We start from the raw sequence: 18,690 nt of genomic DNA, 5'->3' as shown, positions 1-18,690 counted from the left end.
CTGAGCGTTGAGCCATATGTCATGAAGCCGGCCCAACGCATCTGGTCACCAGTGCGTCTCCTCGGGCCGGCGTACATGGCACCAGCCTTACGCATGGTGTCCCCGGTTCGCCTACATAGGCCGGTGCGGGTTATTCCACCTCCCCGCACTGGTCAGGCGACGGGGAGCATAGAACCAGGTAAGGTTGGGCAGGCTCGGCGTTCAAGGGAGCCAGTACGCCTGCACGGTCCGGTATTTCCGGCGCCACCTCCCCGCCCCAACCCAGTACCACCAGTGCCTCCTCCACGCACTAGCTATATGGTGCGTGTCTCCAGCCCTTTACCACCAGTGTCTAAACCACGCACCAAGCCTCCTGTGTGTCCCCAGAGTCCTGTGCGTCCTGTTGCTGCTCCCCGCACTAGCCCTGAGATGCGTGTCCCCAGCCCGGTGCCACCAGTCCCGGCACCACGCACCAGGCCTACAGTGCGCCTCAGCCGGCAGGAGTCTGCCGTCTGCACAGCAAGGACTGAACTGCCCGTCTCCCCAGCGCCATCTGAGCCATCCGTCTCCCCAGCGCCATCTGAGCCATCCGTCTCCCCAGCGCCATCTGAGCCATCCGTCTGCAATGAGCCTGCAAAGCCGCCCGTCTGCCATGAGCCTGCAAAGCCGCCCGTCTGCCATGAGCCCACTGAGCCGTCCGCCAGACAGGAGCCGCTAGAGCCGCCAGCCAGACAGGAGCCGCTAGAGCCGTACGTCAGACAGGATCTGCCAGAGCCGCCAACCAGACAGGATCTGCCAGAGCCGCCAACCAGCCAGGAGCAGCCAGAGCCGCCAACCAGCCAGGAGCAGCCAGAGCCGCCAACCAGCCAGGAGCAGCCAGATCCGTCAGCCAGCCATGAGCAGCCAGATCCGTCAGCCAGCCATGAGCAGCCAGATCCGTCAGCCAGCCATGAGCAGCCAGATCCGTCAGCCAGCCATGAGCAGCCAGATCCGTCAGCCAGCCATGAGCAGCCAGATCCGTCAGCCAGCCATGAGCAGCCAGATCCGTCAGCCAGCCATGAGCAGCCAGATCCGTCAGCCAGCCATGAGCAGCCAGATCCGTCAGCCAGCCATGAGCAGCCAGATCCGTCAGCCAGCCATGAGCAGCCAGATCCGTCAGCCAGCCATGAGCAGCCAGATCCGTCAGCCAGCCATGAGCAGCCAGATCCGTCAGCCAGCCATGAGCAGCCAGATCCGTCAGCCAGCCATGAGCAGCCAGATCCGTCAGCCAGCCATGAGCAGCCAGATCCGTCAGCCAGCCATGAGCAGCCAGATCCGTCAGCCAGCCATGAGCAGCCAGATCCGTCAGCCAGCCATGAGCAGCCAGATCCGTCAGCCAGCCATGAGCAGCCAGATCCGTCAGCCAGCCATGAGCAGCCAGATCCGTCAGCCAGCCATGAGCAGCCAGATCCGTCAGCCAGCCATGAGCAGCCAGATCCGTCAGCTAGCCATGAGCAGCCAGATCCGTCAGCCAGCCATGAGCAGCCAGATCCGTCAGCCAGCCATGAGCAGCCAGATCCGTCAGCCAGCCATGAGCAGCCAGATCCGTCAGCCAGCCATGAGCAGCCAGATCCGTCAGCCAGCCATGAGCAGCCAGATCCGTCAGCCAGCCATGAGCAGCCAGATCCGTCAGCCAGCCATGAGCAGCCAGATCCGTCAGCCAGCCATGAGCAGCCAGATCCGTCAGCCAGCCATGGGCCGTCCCTCAGTTCGGAGCTGCAGTCCCTCAGTCCGGAGCTGCAGTCCCTCAGTCCGGAGCTGCAGTCCCTCAGTCCGGAGCTGCCCCTTACCCTGGTGCTGCCCCTTACCCTGGTGCTGCCCCTTACCCTGGTGCTGCCCCTTACCCTGGTGCTGCCCCTTACCCTGGTGCTGCCCCTTACCCTGGTGCTGCCCCTTACCCTGGTACTGTCCCTTACCCTGGTACTGGCCCTTAGTCCGGAGCTGTCCTTTAGTCCGGAACTGCCCCTTAATGCAATGGGGTTAATGTGGAGGGGGGTCGTTTGGAGAAAGCCTAGGAGGTGGTTAGGTACTGTGGTGACGAGGGGACTACGACCAGAGCCGGAGCCGCCACCGTGGAGGGGAGCCCACCCAGACCCTCCCCTAGACTGTGTATGGTGCGCCCGGAGTTCGCGCCTCAAGGGGGGGGTTATGTCACGCCCTGGCCTTATTATTCTTTGTTTTCTTTATTATTTTAGTTAGGTCAGGGTGTGACATGGGGAATGTTTATGTTTTGTTGTTTTTGGGTGTTTATTTGGTAAAGGGGTTAATGGGTGTAGTATATGGTTTTGTGTTGAGTGTAGATGTCTAGCATTGTCTATGGTGGTTAGTTATCTAGGAGAGTCTATGGTTACCTGAATGAGTTCCCAATTAGAGACAGCTGATTTCGGTTGTCTCTGATTGGGAGCCTTATTTAGGGTAGCCATAGGCTCTCATTGGTTGTGGGTAATTGTCTATGTAGAACGTTTGTAGCCTGTATGTATGTGCACAACGTTTGTAGCTTCACGGTCGTTTTGTTGTTTTTGTTAGTTTGTATAAAGTTTTGTGTCGTGTTCATCTTCGTGGTGTTAATAAAAGAAGATGGCTTATTTTCCAACTGCTGCATTTTGGTCCGTCAATCCGCCACACGATCGTGACAGCACTGTACAACATTCTTAATGCAGTCGCAGGAAACACACCTTTGAAAGCAGTTTTGATGGTCACTGTTCAAAGAGCAGGATCACTTGTCTTTCTAGTGTTAATACAGATGTAGGATCTTCATTTCACCTGTATTGTCACAGCAAAATAATCCTGCAGCAACAGGATTTGAACATTTAGTCCATTGGCTGCGTGCCAATGGAATGTTCTTTTTTTGGGGGGGGGGGGACATTCAAGTCATTAATGTTAACAAGATAGCCTAATGTTATACTTTAGAGTTTGTGATCTAGCTAATGATTAGCCAAATGGGGTAAATGCAGATGGGTAACCCTCAGCCTAATTATTTATAGACACTATGCTGCATCATATGGGCTACATCAGGTGATAATGATAACCCCTGCCTAATAGTATTGTCCAATATGTTATTGGGCTCATTTCTGGAGGGGGAAAGTATATTTTAAATGTCCGCATTTTATTTTCATTCATTTTGTAGTAGACTGCCCTTTTAAAAAGTTACCAGAACTGACTTTCTCACAGTTACCGACTTTCTCCCCAAAAAGTGTAGGTCCCCCATGACCTGTAGTATGAAGTGCTGCTGTCAGTATTGTTGTCAGGAGGCTTAGGCACCTCCTAAATCCCAATTTGACCTTACTTCTTTAACGTCAAATGAATGGACGTAATGGCAGTATTCTGACCTCATAAACCACCACTTTTTTGTTGTTGTTGAAATATATACATTTGAGTTATTTTGATGTTGGAAGGTAAACAATCTCTCTAACTTGTCTATCATATATGAATGTGGTTCTATGTCTCAGTTTGGCAACCCTTTAAGCCCAATGTTGCATTTTTGCAGCACTTACAAATCTAACTCTAGCTTTGGCTCAGAATGTTTGTTTCTGCATCTAAGAGAAGAAAGGAAAAAATATTTCATGTAATGTACTTGCATGGATGGCTTACAACATATGCTTGTTTGGGGGACTAGTGTAGTCTTAGACGAGTGGACAGGTTTCTGATGTTTCAGAGTCTACTGATGCCACAATAATCATACAGACACACAACACACACTGCTCAGAGATACATCTGGGTCTAAGGAGATGCACTAGGTAGTGTTTGTCATGATGTTTTAGTTTAGGACCTGTACACAATGACATTTTCATTTTCATGGTTCTAAAGCTATGGACTTCAAACCAGTGTTGAAATGTGCAGACTGACTCAACTTAGATGGCTTGTTGATACTATTTATACTTTTTGGATTTATAACCATTTAACATTTGCATAAATTAACATGGGTTTGAATGGGAAGCATAAGAATAAGGTGGTAGCTATTCAAAACGGTCCTGCTCCTTGTCTACAAGACCAACTTTAAGATGCTTAGGCTGTCCTAACTTCAAGTTCTCTAAAACCTTTAGAAACTATAATGACATAATATAGACTATAATGACAAAACATTAGGAAAACAAGCACTTTCCATGACCAGCTGAATCGAGGTGAAAGCTATGATTGTTTATTGATGTCACTTGTTAAATCCACTTCAATCAGTGTAGATGAAGTGGAGGAGACAGGTTAAAGAAGGATTTTTAAGCCTTGAGTCAATTGAGACATGTATTGTGTATGTGTACCATTCAGAGTGTGATGGGAAAGACAAAAGATTGAAGTGCCTTTGAATGGGGTATGGTAGTAGGTGCCAGGAGCACCGGTTTGTGTCAAGAACTGCCACGCTGCTGGGTATTTCATGCTCAACATTTTCCCGTGTGTATCCAAGAATGGTCCACCACCCAAAGGACATCAAGCCAACCCCAACTGTTGGGGGGTGCAACTCAATATTAGGAAGGTGTTCCTAATGTTTGGTATACTCTATGTATATAGACATAATGCTAATAAACTTTAACCATTTCAGCTACAAATATTAAAACCACTTTAAGATTTTAAAAACATAAAATTATACAGAGTGGCTACGCTAAAGATACTGAGATTTTTGCGCATGTGCAGGATCGAGTCCTTTCAGCTGTTGCCTTAGTGCTCACTCATTTCGTGACTCCGCTTCCGCTTGTTCAAACAAAATTAGTTCATTGTCTGTTGTAACAGTAATCAAAGCAAACATGAGAACGACACAACAGGCAGTCTAGCAATTTCATGTTCTTTTTTCAGGAGGGGAGTTGGCAAACATGCAGCTATTTAGGCAAGCTAGATGTACACAGCATATCAACAAGCAAGCCACAGACAGGCAGTAAGTAGCAATTCGATGTGCAAGCATTGGCTATAGGGAGACAGGGTTCTTTTTTTAGCAGCTGGCTACATGGCAGCATAACTATAAAGATGACATCATCACAAAAAACGCTGTTTTTCCCCAATGCAATGTGTAGACTGCGTCTTGCTTGTGCAATGGCAATATCCGTTACAACAGACAGATAGCCTTCATATATATATATATATATATATATATATATATATATATATATATATATATACACTGAGTGTACAAAACATTAGGAACACCTGCTCTTTCCATGACATAGACTGACCAGGTGAATCAAGGTGAAAGCTATGATCCTTTATTGATGTCACTTGTTAAATCCACTTCAATAAGTTTAGATGAAGGGAAGGAGACAAGTTAAAGAAGGATGTTCAAGCCTTGAGACAATTGAGACATGGATTGCGTATATGTGCCATTCAGAGGTTGAATGGACAAGAAAAAAGATTGAAGTGTCTTTGAACGGGGTATGGTAGTAGATGCCAGGTGCACCGGTTTGAGTGTGTCAAGAACTGCCACTCTGCTGAGTTTTTCATGCTCAACTGTTTGCCGTGTGTATCAAGAATAGTCCACCACCCAAAGGACATCCAGCCAACTTTTAAATTTTTTAAATTTTTATTTCCCCTTTATTTAACCAGGTAGGCTAGTTGAGAACAAGTTGTCATTTACAACTGCGACCTGGCCAAGATAGTGAGGGAGATATGAGTCTCCAGCTTCAGGGATTTTTGCAAATCGTTCCAGTCATTGGCAGCAGAGAACTGGAAGGAAAGGCGGACGAAGGAGGAATTGGCTTTGGGGGTGACCAGTGAAATATACCTGCTGGAGCACGTGCTACGGGTGGGTGCTGCTATGGTGATCAGTGAGCTGAGATAAGGCGGGGCTTTACCTAGCAGAGACTTGTAGATGACCTGGAGCCAGTGGACTAATATGAAGCGAGGGCCAGCCAACGAGACCATACAGGTCGCAGTGGTGGGTAGTATATGGGGCTTTGGTGACAAAACGGATGGCACTGTGATAGACTGCATCCAATTTGCTGAGTAGAGTGTAGGAGGCTATTTTGTAAATGACATCGCCGAAGTCAAGGATTGGTAGGATAGTTAGTTTTACGAGGGTATGTTTGGCATCATGAGTGAAGGAGGCTTTGTTGCGAAATAGGAAGCCGATTCTAGATTTCATTTTGGATTGGAGATGCTTAATGTGAGTCTGGAAGGAGAGTTTACAGCCTAACCAGACACCTAGGTATTAATTTCAAAATATTACAAAGCAGTGACCATGACAGTTTCTATTTTCACTCATGAAAAATTGCACTTTCCAGTGGCCAAAAGTTTGTTATATAATATTCTAATTTATACAGAAAATAAAGAAAACATAACATGACTTGATTACAAAAAAGCAGTGGCCACTTGTTTTGGTAATCAGCTGAGGGGTGGAACTTGAGTAATATAACCACTCACAAATTCATAGACAAAGCTATGGATGCAAGGACTTACCATCCATGAGATTGAAATGATAGTTTTACCATGTTTTAAAGCTATAGTGGTTGTTTACATTGACTTTGTTTACAAACATTGGAGTAAAACAAGCTTATATTTTGGCTTCTGATGGGTTCCTACAGTTGAACTAAGCTCATGAGGCATTGATAAAGTATATTATTCAAGAATCAACGGCTATATATCAATCATTTAACGGTCCAAAAATGGATGTAGTACCTGTGGGTTGCCTCTGTAAATGACACAAACATGAGTTATTAACCAAGTCATGTTATGTTTTCTTTATTTTCTGTATAAATTAGAATATTATATAACCAACTTTTGGCCACTGGAAAGTGCAATTTTTCATGAGTGAAAATAGAAACTGTCATGATTTTGCGCTTATGTCTTTAAAATAGTTTTGATTTAGATTGACAGAAATGTCAAACCGATTTATGCAACTTTGCCTCCATGCCACATGCAGATGTTTACAGTCACAACACTAGGCTGTTGAATGGACGTCATTCCAATGTTTTGGATTGCGGTTCAATGAATCCCCACATCAGACCACTTATTGGCGCAACAGGTTTCAGGTGCTAGGGCTAGGGGTTTACTCAGAAACACTGACCCATCTTGAACAATAAAATGTCAACCCTTGACCTAGCCTTGAGCGAGTCTTCAATCAGATACACCCAGTGTTGTCCAGGACTTGCACGCCACTGATAGACTAGCCAGCCTACTAAAATTGTGCTGATTGGAACCTGTTTGTCCATTTCTGTCTTAACCTAAAGTAGGGGCAATCTGCGATTGTTACGTCCATTTTTGGACTTCGAATTCATAATATAAACCCATTGAAGAGTATAAGAGTTTAGTTCCACTGTCTAACCCCATCAGAACCCAAATATAACCATGTTTTACCCCTTTGTTTGTAAACAATGCAATTGTAAACAAACACTGTATAGCCTCAAGACATGGTTAAAAGTATAATTTGGATATCTTGGATGGTCAGTCCTCGCATCCATATCTCTGTCTATGAACTTCAGAGTGGTTACATTTCTCCAGCCCCATCCTTTAGCTATTTACCAAGTCAGTGGCAGGGTGACAACTTTTGTTACATTTCTCCAGCCCCATCCTTCAGCTATTTACCAAGTCAGTGGCAGGGTGACAACTTTGGTTACATTTCTCCAGCCCCATCCTTCAGCTATTTACCAAGTCAGTGGCAGGGTGACTGCTTTGTAGTAAAGCGGCATGGGGAATACGTGGAAGAAGTGCATGGATGTATGCCTGCCTGAGGTAGTCCATGGAAATGTGCTGTTTTTCTGATGAAGTACACAGTGAACAGTGTCAATATGGGCCCCCTGCCCAGAGAATGTTCATGTGCTGTTGTGGGTGAACAAAGTGGAGTGGTGAAGCAGTATAGTGGAAAAGGTGAAATAACACACTCTTACATAACAAAAACATTGAAACATCACTCAACCCATCATCCATAAGATGGTTTTCATAGACAAATGTCAGAATGAATAATGATGTTCAATTCTATTCTAATTTATTCTATATTCTTCATCTATTCTGTTCTTTTCAAATTGTCCATTACTTTAGGCTACTAGAATGTCTATTTTCCATCCTCAATAACTGACAGTTCTATTTTTATTTTCAGCCTTATGGGCCATTTCCTGATTCATCTCCCTGACCTCCATCCCCACCCCCCCGCTATGAATCCCCAAGACTGCACCTCCATCCCAGGGGATTTCAACCTCTCCTCCTCCTCCAGGGGCTACTCCACAGTCACCAACCTCTTCATGAACGAGTCCGGCGAGAGCGCTCCCTTCCAGGACAGCAGCACCGTTATCACCGCAGTAATCTCTATGACTGTATTCATGGTGGGCCTCCTGGGAAACACGCTGGCCATCTACGTGGTCCTGCGCTATGCCAAGATGAAGACTGTCACCAACATGTACCTTCTGAACTTAGCTCTGGCAGATGAATTGTACATCTTAGGACTTCCCTTCCTGACCACCCAGAACGTGCTCTCTTATTGGCCGTTCGGGCAGTTTCTGTGCCGCGTGGTCATGACGGTAGACTCCATCAACCAGTTCACCAGCACCTTCTGCTTGACCGTGATGAGCATTGACCGCTACCTGGCCGTGGTGCACCCCATTCGGAGCATCAAGTGGCGGCAGCCGAAGGTGGCTAAGATCATCAACGGGCTGGTGTGGGTGGTGTCGTTCGTGGTGGTGCTGCCGGTCACCATCTACTCAGATGTTCAGGACCGCTTCAACTCGTGCAACATGAGCTGGCCTGATCCCCAGGAGCTGTGGTCAACGGTCTTCATCCTCTACACGGCCATCTTGGGCTTCTTCGGCCCCCTGCTGATCATCTGCCTCTGCTACCTGCTCATCATCATCAAGGTATAGTTGGGTTGTACTATAACCCACATCCTCTTTAGTCTTATGTTGTTCATTGTTTGTTCATTGTTTAAGGCCCCTTCCATTTGTTTGAGACCCCATTCCATTTGTTTGAGGATCCAGTCCATTTGTTTGAGACCTCATTCCATTTGTTTGAGACCCCATTCCATTTGTTTGAGACCCCAATCCATTTGTTTGAGGATCCAGTCCATTTGTTTGAGACCCCATTTCATTTGTTTGAGGATCCAGTCCATTTGTTTGAGACCCCATTCCATTTGTTTGAGGATCCAGTCCATTTGTTTGAGACCCCATTCCATTTGTTTGAGACCCCAATCCATTTGTTTGAGGATCCAGTCCATTTGTTTGAGACCCCATTCCATTTGTTTGAGGATCCAGTCCATTTGTTTGAGACCCCATTCCATTTGTTTGAGACCCCATTCCATTTGTTTGAGACCCCATTCCATTTGTTTGAGACCCCATTCCATTTGTTTGAGACCTCTTTCCATTTGTTTGAGACCTCTTTCCATTTGTTTGAGACCCCATTCCATTTGTTTGAGACCCCATTCCATTTGTTTGAGACCCCATTCCATTTGTTTGAGATCCCATTGCATTTGTTTGTGGATCCAGTCCATTTGTTTGAGACCCTATTCCATTTGTTTGAGGTCGCCTTCCATTTGTTTGAGGCCCCAATCCATTTGTTTGAGACCCCATTCCATTTGTTTGAGACCCCATTCCATTTGTTTGAGGCCCCATTCCATTTGTTTGAGGCCCCAATCCATTTGTTTGAGGCCCCATTCCATTTGAGTCCTTAATCCCTTCTTCCCACTGTCCCAAACTGAATTCTAATGGTTCTTAGGTTTGTTTCTATTTCCAAACCCAATGGACCAGTGCCTTAGACCCAGGCCTGGGCCTAAAATCTCTCCAAACCACTATAAAACCTCTCAATATAGTGATCATCAAAGGTGTCCATGTCGAAAGGTATTCCTTCACAAAGTCACAGACCAAAACCTCCCATTCATTACAGGTCAAGTCTGCCGGGGCCAGGGCGGGCCTGACCAGGCGGCGGCGCTCCGAACGCAAAGTCACCCGCATGGTGGTCATCATCGTGGTGGTCTTCGTCATCTGCTGGCTGCCCTTCTTCACCACCAACATAGTCAACCTCGTCTTCATCATACCAGAGAACAGTGTCACCGCCGGCGTCTACTTCTTCCTGGTCATCATGACCTACGTCAACTCCTGTGCCAACCCGCTCCTCTACGGCTTCCTGTCTGACAACTTCAAGCAGAGCTTCAGGAAGGTCCTGTGTCTCCACAAGGCGAACGGGGTTGGGGTGGGGGACGGAGGAGACATGGGGAGCGGAGGGGGACGTCCCATATCCCCTAGGCTGGAGAGGGTGGAGACGACGCAGCAGCATGACCCGCTCTTCACCCCCCGGATCATGGACTTCAACAATGGACACATGCAGAACAACCAAGTAGGTAAATGTATAGAAATAAAACGACTAGAACGGACATTCGTTCTGTGATGGGTGGACTACTAATTCTATGGGTCAATATTCTACCCAAGAACTGTGAATGGCTGTCAGGTATCAATTATTTTGGTCAGTCTGCCAAAGATAATCTTGAAGGCTGTCAGTTTCATTCATTGGTAGTCAACCGCAGCATACAATATAACTAGATTCACAGCCAATTTATATGTAATTTATATTTATCTAAATGATAGTACTTGATTGTTTTTTCACCTGCAGAGCATCTTAACAAGTAGAATAGATTAATAAGCACTTACTACACAGGGCGTTTACCCTTCTCCTTGGCCCACAACTGCTTTACAGCATAGAGGGCGAGAGGAGCTGAAAAATCACTCTGGAAGCCTAACATAGTAAATCCTCCTGATCAGAAGCTTCGACGCTGAGGGGATCCAGTGTACTGTGTGCTGATAGTTAGTTACATCCGCTAGTACTGTAAATGGGTACCACTGATTTCTCCTCTACGGTTGACGCCTCCAGCGTATTTCATTTTTTTAAAGTTCTGAGTGCTATGCATTTCGCTAGTTTTTTTGCATCACAACATTGAAGTGTAAGGGGCCTCCAGTTTTTTAGATAGACTGGGTCTTTATATTTGCCATCTGGCTCTTGTTTTAATAATAGAGAAATCAGACCTTCCTGTTGAGTGCCTGACAGACTACCATTTCTATAGGAGTAGTTAAAACAATCTAACAAAGGCACTTTTAGTATTTAAAAAAAGGCTTGATATACCTCTACCGGTATGCCATCAAGCCCTGGGGTTTTTTCAGACTGAAAGGATTTAATAGCGTCAAAAAGTTCTTCCTCTGTAATTTGGCCTTCACACTGATCTTTCTGTACATTTGTTAATTTTCTATTTTTTATATTATTTGGAAAGAATTCCTTACTGTAATCTTCATTCAGTGGGAGAGGATGAGACGGAAAAGAGAACATCTGCCTAAAATAATTAGCTTCCTCTTTTAAAATACCATTCGGAGAATCATAGATGACTCCGTCTTCAGTAACGAGTTTCTGCAAATAGTTTTTGTTAGTGTTCCTGTATTGGAGATTCAGGAAGAATTTTGTGCATTTTTCTCCATATTCCATCCAGTTTGCTTTATATTTGTAATAGATTACATTAGATCGTTCTTGAATAAGTTCCTCAAGTTCTTTTTGTTTTCCTATTACTTATGTTGTATCTCTGTAGTATCATTTTTATTAATATCTATCTGTACTATTAGTTCATGTATTTCCTTTGTTAGTCTTGTCTCTTTAGCCAGAAACTGCTTTTTATTATTGATGAATATTGAATTGAATGACCCCTGAAGGTACATTTAAAGGTATCCCAAACAATAAGGGGATTTGCTGAACCTATACTATACTAGAAAAATTCTGTTATAAATGATTTTGTCTTAGTTAAAAATACATTGTCCTCCCGTAAACTTTGATTAAATTTCCAATATCCCTGTCCACGTGGAAAATATATAAGAGTTATGTGAATGCCAATTAGATGATGATCCGATCACATTCTGTTTCCTATTAAAACTTTTTTGCAAGAGAGAAAGAGACAAGAAAGTAGTCAAGACGACTAGCTTGATTAAGTCTCCTCCATGTATATCTCACTAGGTCCGATTGTTTTTAGTCTCCAAATATCCACTATTTCTAATGCGTCCATAATATGTGTGATTTCCTTAGGAGCACGGTGATGATAGTTTGTAGAGTGATTACCTTTACGGTCCATTGAGATATTCAAAAGGATCCACCTTCCATGTGAATCATTCCTGACTATTTGCACATTTAGATCTAAATTTCTGTTAATTTATATCATCACACCTTTTGAGTTCCTTTGTCCATGACAGAAAAGTATTTCACCACCCCATTCCTTTTTCCACACAACTTCATCTAAGGATGTAGAGTGAGTTTCCTGTAAACAGTATATGTTATATTCCTTTTCTTTTAGCCATGTAAAGACTGATCTTCTTTTTTTTTATCTGCTAAACCATTACAATTATATATATTTTATTTTATTTATTTAACCTTTATTTAACCAGGTAGGCTAGTTGAGAACAAGTTCTCATTTACAACTGTGACCTGGCAAAGATAAAGCAAAGTAGACAACAAACAACAACACAGAGTTGCACATGGAATAAGCAAACATACAGTCAATAATACAATAGAAAAAGTCTATATACAGTGTGTGCAAATGAGGTAGGATAAGGGAGGTAAGGCAATAAATAGGCCATAGTGGCGAAATAATTACAACATAGCAATTAAACACTGGAGTGATAGATGTGCAGAAGATGAGTGTGCAAGTAAAGATACTGGGGTGCAAAGGAGCAAAATAAATAAAATATATAACAGTATGGGGATGACGTAGTTGGATGGGCTAGTTACAGATGGGCTATGTACAGGTGCAGTGATCTGTGAGCTGCTCTGACGGCTGGTGCTTAAAGTTAGTGAGGGAGATATGAGTCTCCAGCTTCAGTGATTTTTGCAGTTCGTTCCAGTCATTGGCAACAGAGAATTGGAAGGAAAGGCGGCCGAAGGAGGAATTGGCTTTGGGGGTGACCACTGAAATATACCTGCTGGAGCGCGTGATACAGGTGGGTGCTGCTATGGTGACCAGTGAACTGCGATAAGGCGGGGCTTTACCTAGCAGAGACTTATAGGGGACCTGGAGCCAGTGGGTTTGGCGACGAATATGAGGCGAGGGCCAGCCAATGAGAGCATACAGGTCGCAGTGGTGGGTAGTATATGGGGCCTTGGTGACAAAACGGATGGTACTGTGATAGACTGCATCCAATTTGCTGAGTAGAGTGTTGGAGGCTATTTTGTAAATGACATCGCCAAAGTCAAGGATCGGTAGGATAGTCAGTTTTACGAGGGTATGTTTGGCATCATGAGTGAAGGATGCTTTGTTGCGAAATAGGAAGCCAATTCTAGATTTAATTTTGGATTGGAGATGTTTAATGTGAGTCTGGAAGGAGAGGTTACAGTCTAACCAGACACCTAGGTATTTGTAGTTGTCCACATATCAGAACCGTCCAGAGTAGTGATGCTGGACGGGCGGGCAGGTGTGGGCAGCGATCGGTTGAAGAGCATGCATTTAGTTTTACTTACATTTAAGAGCAGCTGGAGGCAACGGAAGGAGAGTTGTATGGCATTGAAGGCCGTCTGGAGGTTAGTAAGCACAGTGTCCAAAGAAGGGCCAGAAATATACAGAATGGTGTCGTCTGCCTAGAGGTGGATCAGAGAATCACCAGAATTGAGAATTGAACCCTGTGGCACCCCCATAGAGACTGCCAGAGGTCTGGACAACAGGCCCTCCGATTTGACACACTGAACTCTGTCTGAGAAGTAGTTGGTGAACCAGGCGAGGCAGTCATTTGAGAAACCAGGGCTGTTGAGTCTGCCGATAAGAATACAGTGATTGACAGAGTCGAAAGCCTTGGCCAGGTCGATGAAGACGGCTGCACAGTACTGTCTTTTATCGATGGCGTTTATGATATCGTTTATTACCTTGAGCGTGGCTGAGGTGCACCCATGACCAGCTCGGAAATTGGATTGCACAGTAGAGAAGGTACGGTGGGATTCGAAATGGTCAGTGATCTGTTTATTAACTTGTCTTTTGAAGACTTTAGAAAGGCAGGGCCAGATGGATATACAGTGGGGAGAACAAATATTTGATACACTGCCAATTCTGCAGGTTTTCCCACTTACAAAGCATGTAGAGGTCTGTAATTTTTATCATAGGTACAGTTCAACTGTGAGAGACGGAATCTAAAACAAAAATCCAGAAAATCACATTGTATGATTTTTAAGTAATTAATTTGCAGTTCCCACCCATCCAGGACATCTACTCAAAACGTTGCCTGGGGGCGGGCGGCAGCATTATCAAGGATCAAACACACCCCAGCCACTCCTTTACCGTCGGGCAGATGGTATCGGAGCATGAGGTCTGATAGCAACAGACTCAGAGACAGTTTCTATCTACAAGCCATCAGACTGCTGAACAACTGGTCTGACCACCTCCACTGACTCTGCACACCTTAGCACCACTCACTTACTCACTCACACAACCTCACAGATATGCAGTCATCCACACACACACACACACACACACACACACACACACACACACACACACACACACACACACACACACACACACACACACACACACACACACACACACACACACACATTCATGCTACACACACATCACAACTGCTGCTACCAGACTCCTATTATCATTGTCAAATATTGCACAATTTAAACACTTGCCCACCAATCGCCCCTTCCCCAAACACATGTAAATATTGGACTATAAACTGTGCCTTCCTATATTATACTTATGCAAAAAGAAAAATTATATTCTACTGAGCCATTTACTTTATATTTGAATTCTTATCTTTTATTATGTCTTTCTGTTGTTGCGTTGTCAAGAAGGAACCTGCAAGTAAGCATTTCGTTGGATGATGTAAACCATGTGCGTCCTGTACATAAGACTAATAAAACATAAAGCTTTACTTGTTTGTGCGTGTGTGAATAGATTTTTGGTGATCTCCATGGAGTGACTAGACTCCATCTGAGAGCTGTGTCTTTGTCTAGTACTCCCTGTTAGTGTGAATGTGTTTCTTTGATGCCATAATGTGAGAATACCCAATAAATCATCAAAGCAGCTCTGTGTGACATATCAGACAGAAGATGCTCAGAGAGATGTCCTCTTTTCTATTATATCTTAAAAGAGATTTATCGTCTCTTTTACAGTTTGAAGATGAAAAACAAATCGTGACTGACGGACGGACGGGGGGGGGTCAGGCGAGGGGGGACGGATGGACGGACGGGGATGGGGGGGTGTATGTCATAAGCTTTGCAAGCCATGATAGTCGTTGTTTGTAATGGTCGTTGTTTGTAATGTCTAAAATGTATCTCTTGCTGTCTTTGCAGTGTGTTCAAAATGAGACTTGTGGCAACATGACGACGGAGCTTCTGCCCTTAGAGAGCCCAGTGATTGATCAGTCTACCCTATGATGAGGCCTGATTGGTCAGTCTACGCTATGATGAGGCCTGATTGGTCAGTCTACGCTATGATGAGGCCTGATTGGTCAGTCTACGCTATGATGAGCCCTGATTGGTCTGTCTACGCTTTATGAGCCCTGATTGGTGAATCTACGCTTTGATAAGCCCTGATTGGTTAGTTTGTGCTTTGATGAGCCAAGTTGCCTCCCTCTCCATCACGACAAACAATCCATCATCTGGAGCCCTCCCATTGTCAACCCATGTAGCTCTTGACCAATGACCTCTCTCGGACGATACAGGAAGAAGAGATACATGGGACTTCAAAGAACACTTCCTGTTCTGACACTACACTGAACGATTTCTGCCATGACACCTCTCCTGTTTGTCAGTATAAACCTCAGACATTTACAGCACATTGCACCACTGGAAGGGGCTGAGAGGAGGACGGCTCATAATAATGGCTGGAACGGCGCGAATGGAATGACATCAAACCCACGAAAACTATGTGTTCAATGTATTTTATACCATTCCACTGATTCCGCTCCAGCCATTACCACAAGCCCGTCCTCCTCAATGAAGGTGTCACCAACCGCCTGTGCATTGCACCAGCTTGGTGTCATGGAACCATCAAGAGCATTATCTTCATGTACTTTATAGAGTCCTTACATATACTATATGGAAAGACTATTTTTTAGACTGTGAATGGGCGAAAGCTTGCTCTAGATTAAAATTCCCTAGAAAATGAACCAGAGTATTCCATTCACTTTATATGAACTGGATCATTTGATTTGATCAGAAATGTTGTGAATTTAGATGGATTGTTGTCTTTGTGAGCTTGGAACCTTCTGTATGTATTCCATCACTATGTAGGTGTGGCCATGACGGGAATGTACTACACACACTGTCTATGACCCTTGTCCATTTGTCACTATGATCACCTGTAACAAGTCCCAATGGGTCATAATGCCCACCTATGGACTCATGGATGATTTCTGCTCTGGGCAAAGTTATTTCAAGCTGGGATGACCAATGAAAGGGTACTAGAGGAAACCTGCATTGTGGAAAACGAACACTGTCCCCGAACAGAGAGAATGATGATAACGATGATGTCAATCCAACAGATGAATCTGGCGTACAGTACTCACTGTATCTATGGCATAATGTTATAACTGAGGATCCTATTCATATTATTGATGAATTATTGTTATTTGTTGGGTATTATTATTATAAACTTGGGTAGTTGTTCCAAGTGTTTTGGTTATTTGAATGTGTTTATTTGAGATGAATGGCCTTACCTGGGGTCGTGTTCTTTAGGCACCACACGGAATCAAACTGACTGAAACAGGGAGGGACTACCTCCTAGACTAATGTCCAGTAAGATACACAGATTTTAATTTCCCGTTTTGAAATGTTTTCCCTTGACCTTTTATTGGCGGTTGAAGCACTGGTGCAACTTCCTTGTGCTCGGCCTTACCTGGGGTTGTGCTCGGCCTTACCTGGGGTTGTGCTCGGCCTTACCTGGGGTTGTGCTCGGCCTTACCTGGGGTCGTGTTCGGCCTTACCTGGGGTTGTGCTCGGCCTTACCTGGGGTTGTGCTCGGCCTTACCTGGAGTTGTGCTCGGCCTTACCTGGAGTTGTGCTCGGCCTTACCTGGGGTTGTGCTCGGCCTTACCTGGGGTCGTGTTCTTTAGGCACCACACGGAATCAAACTGACTGAAACAGGGAGGGACTACCTCCTAGACTAATGTCCAGTAAGATACACAGATTTTAATTTCCCGTTTTGAAATGTTTTCCCTTGCATGCCCTACTGAACAATCTGCGTACAACAGCATAGTCGTCGCTGTCTGATGAAAAGCACTAATCTCCAAAACAGATTTTTTTCAGGAAATGGAAGAAATTACCATATTGTCCCATTAATGAACACACAATTATGAAACTTCAGGAGCTATTTTGAATACATTTTCTTGGTCCTAGAGTCATTAAATGTTCAGAGTACATTGCTTTCAATGAATAAATACAAATGTAAATGGCAAGAATGGAGTTACAAGGTTTTCATCAGACAGCGACGCAGTGATTCATCTGCTGTACACACATGCAGTATTTTATGGATTACCTTTAACTGTATTGATTTCAATGAGCACACAATCCACACTGACTGTCTTACAGTCATGTATGACACGTTCAAGATTTATACAGTAAGTTATTATCTGTGTATTCTACTCTGGTATTACAGCGTGGTCAAGTAAATTTAAAAGAAGTTGCTGTTACTTATACTAATTATTTTAGATAATAGATAGCATTATTGCTAATGTGCACCATCTGGACATGTGTTCAAAATGTTTCATTTCAGTGTTATTGTTTTAATAAAATGACAAAAAGACAATTGGTTCGATCAATATGCATGTAGTCTGAGTACCAGTCTTTTTAGCTAACATTCCACTCCTTTGGAAAACGACAGGAGTGGCAAGGAGTGGAATGTAAAAGCTGAACAGATACTGCGACCAGGCTAATATGCATGCTCTTTGGATGGATGTCGCTCCCGCTGTCTCTGTCTCTCTCTGTCTTTCTTTCTTTCTCTCTATGTGCCCTTCTTTCATCTCCATGATCCCTCCCTCTCACCAACCGTCCTTGGTGCTTTCTCTTTCTCTTTCTCTTCCTCTTCACCCCTATCTCCAGTGTGTTTACAGGCAACGTGTCCCAGTGGCTTACTACTGCAGGTGTACGGGTGAAAACAACAAGCTCCCCATTAAACCGCTAGGCCCTAGGCTACACCTAACTGTTTGACTGGCATGTTTTCCACCCCTCAATGTCAGGGGAAAGGACAGAATGAGAGCAGCAGGTTATTGGAAGGTCTGTTCTCAAATCTTCCTCTGTACGTTAGCTAGTCATTACATGGACCGTTGAATAAAGCTCATGTGTGTTGACAAGCTTTGTTGTGTAGTCTTACTTCAAATCTGTTGGTAACAATGGCTATGTTTTGAGACTTATCTCAATGAGGTCAACGTTATAGCGGGATTAGTTATAACTGCGGTATTGTCCGACACAGGCCCCGTGGGTCTTAAGAGGTCGCAGGTGTGGGGGGAATTGCTTTTTCCACCCATAAATGTTTATTCAATAGGAAATAAACAAACCTGCAATTACATTGGTGCTTGCGGTGGTGTCAAGCCCGGCTTGCCTCTAGTGATAAATCTGTAGCCTCCATACTCTGGCTTGAACAGTGATGAGACTATGAGGTCTCAGAGGAAGATGTAACGTTGTGGAGAAGAGGAGAGAGGAAGACCTAAGGCAAAAGCCAAATACTATTTTAGGGTTTTAATTGGTTTACAGATGTTGGTTTTATATTGACGCTTCTTGAAATAGGGTAACATTAGACTGCACTGTACGGCATTC

The 18,690-nt window shown here is 44.5% G+C and overlaps 1 protein-coding gene across 2 annotated transcripts; it reads left to right on the top strand.

Moving 5' to 3' along the window:
• Positions 1-8,033: 8,033 nt before the first annotated feature.
• On the top strand, positions 8,034-18,205 carry LOC129831941 (somatostatin receptor type 5-like). Of its 2 annotated transcripts, none has more exons than XM_055895582.1 (3): positions 8,034-8,780; positions 9,802-10,251; positions 15,229-18,205. In XM_055895582.1, exons 1-3 carry the CDS (start codon positions 8,034-8,036, stop codon positions 15,310-15,312), a joined length of 1,281 nt encoding a protein of 426 aa, XP_055751557.1. In that variant the 3' UTR covers positions 15,313-18,205. The 2 variants fall into 2 exon arrangements, with proteins under 2 accessions (XP_055751557.1, XP_055751566.1); XM_055895591.1 differs by having other exon boundaries at positions 8,077-8,780; positions 9,802-10,255.
• Positions 18,206-18,690: the final 485 nt, after the last annotated feature.

This window comes from Salvelinus fontinalis, chromosome 2, assembly GCF_029448725.1.
Source record: "Salvelinus fontinalis isolate EN_2023a chromosome 2, ASM2944872v1, whole genome shotgun sequence".
NCBI classification, from domain to species: Eukaryota; Metazoa; Chordata; class Actinopteri; order Salmoniformes; family Salmonidae; genus Salvelinus; species Salvelinus fontinalis.
Note: the sequence above shows the minus strand (reverse complement) of the source record. Positions and strands in the feature narration are given on the sequence as shown.

Coding starts and splice junctions, on each gene's coding strand:
- LOC129831941 (XM_055895582.1), top strand. CDS start 8,034: ATGGGCCATTTCCTGATTCATCTCCCTGACCTCCATCCCCACCCCCCC. Junction 8,781..9,801: donor ACCTGCTCATCATCATCAAG/GTATAGTTGGGT, acceptor CATTCATTACAG/GTCAAGTCTGCCGGGGCCAG. Junction 10,252..15,228: donor GACACATGCAGAACAACCAA/GTAGGTAAATGT, acceptor CTGTCTTTGCAG/TGTGTTCAAAATGAGACTTG.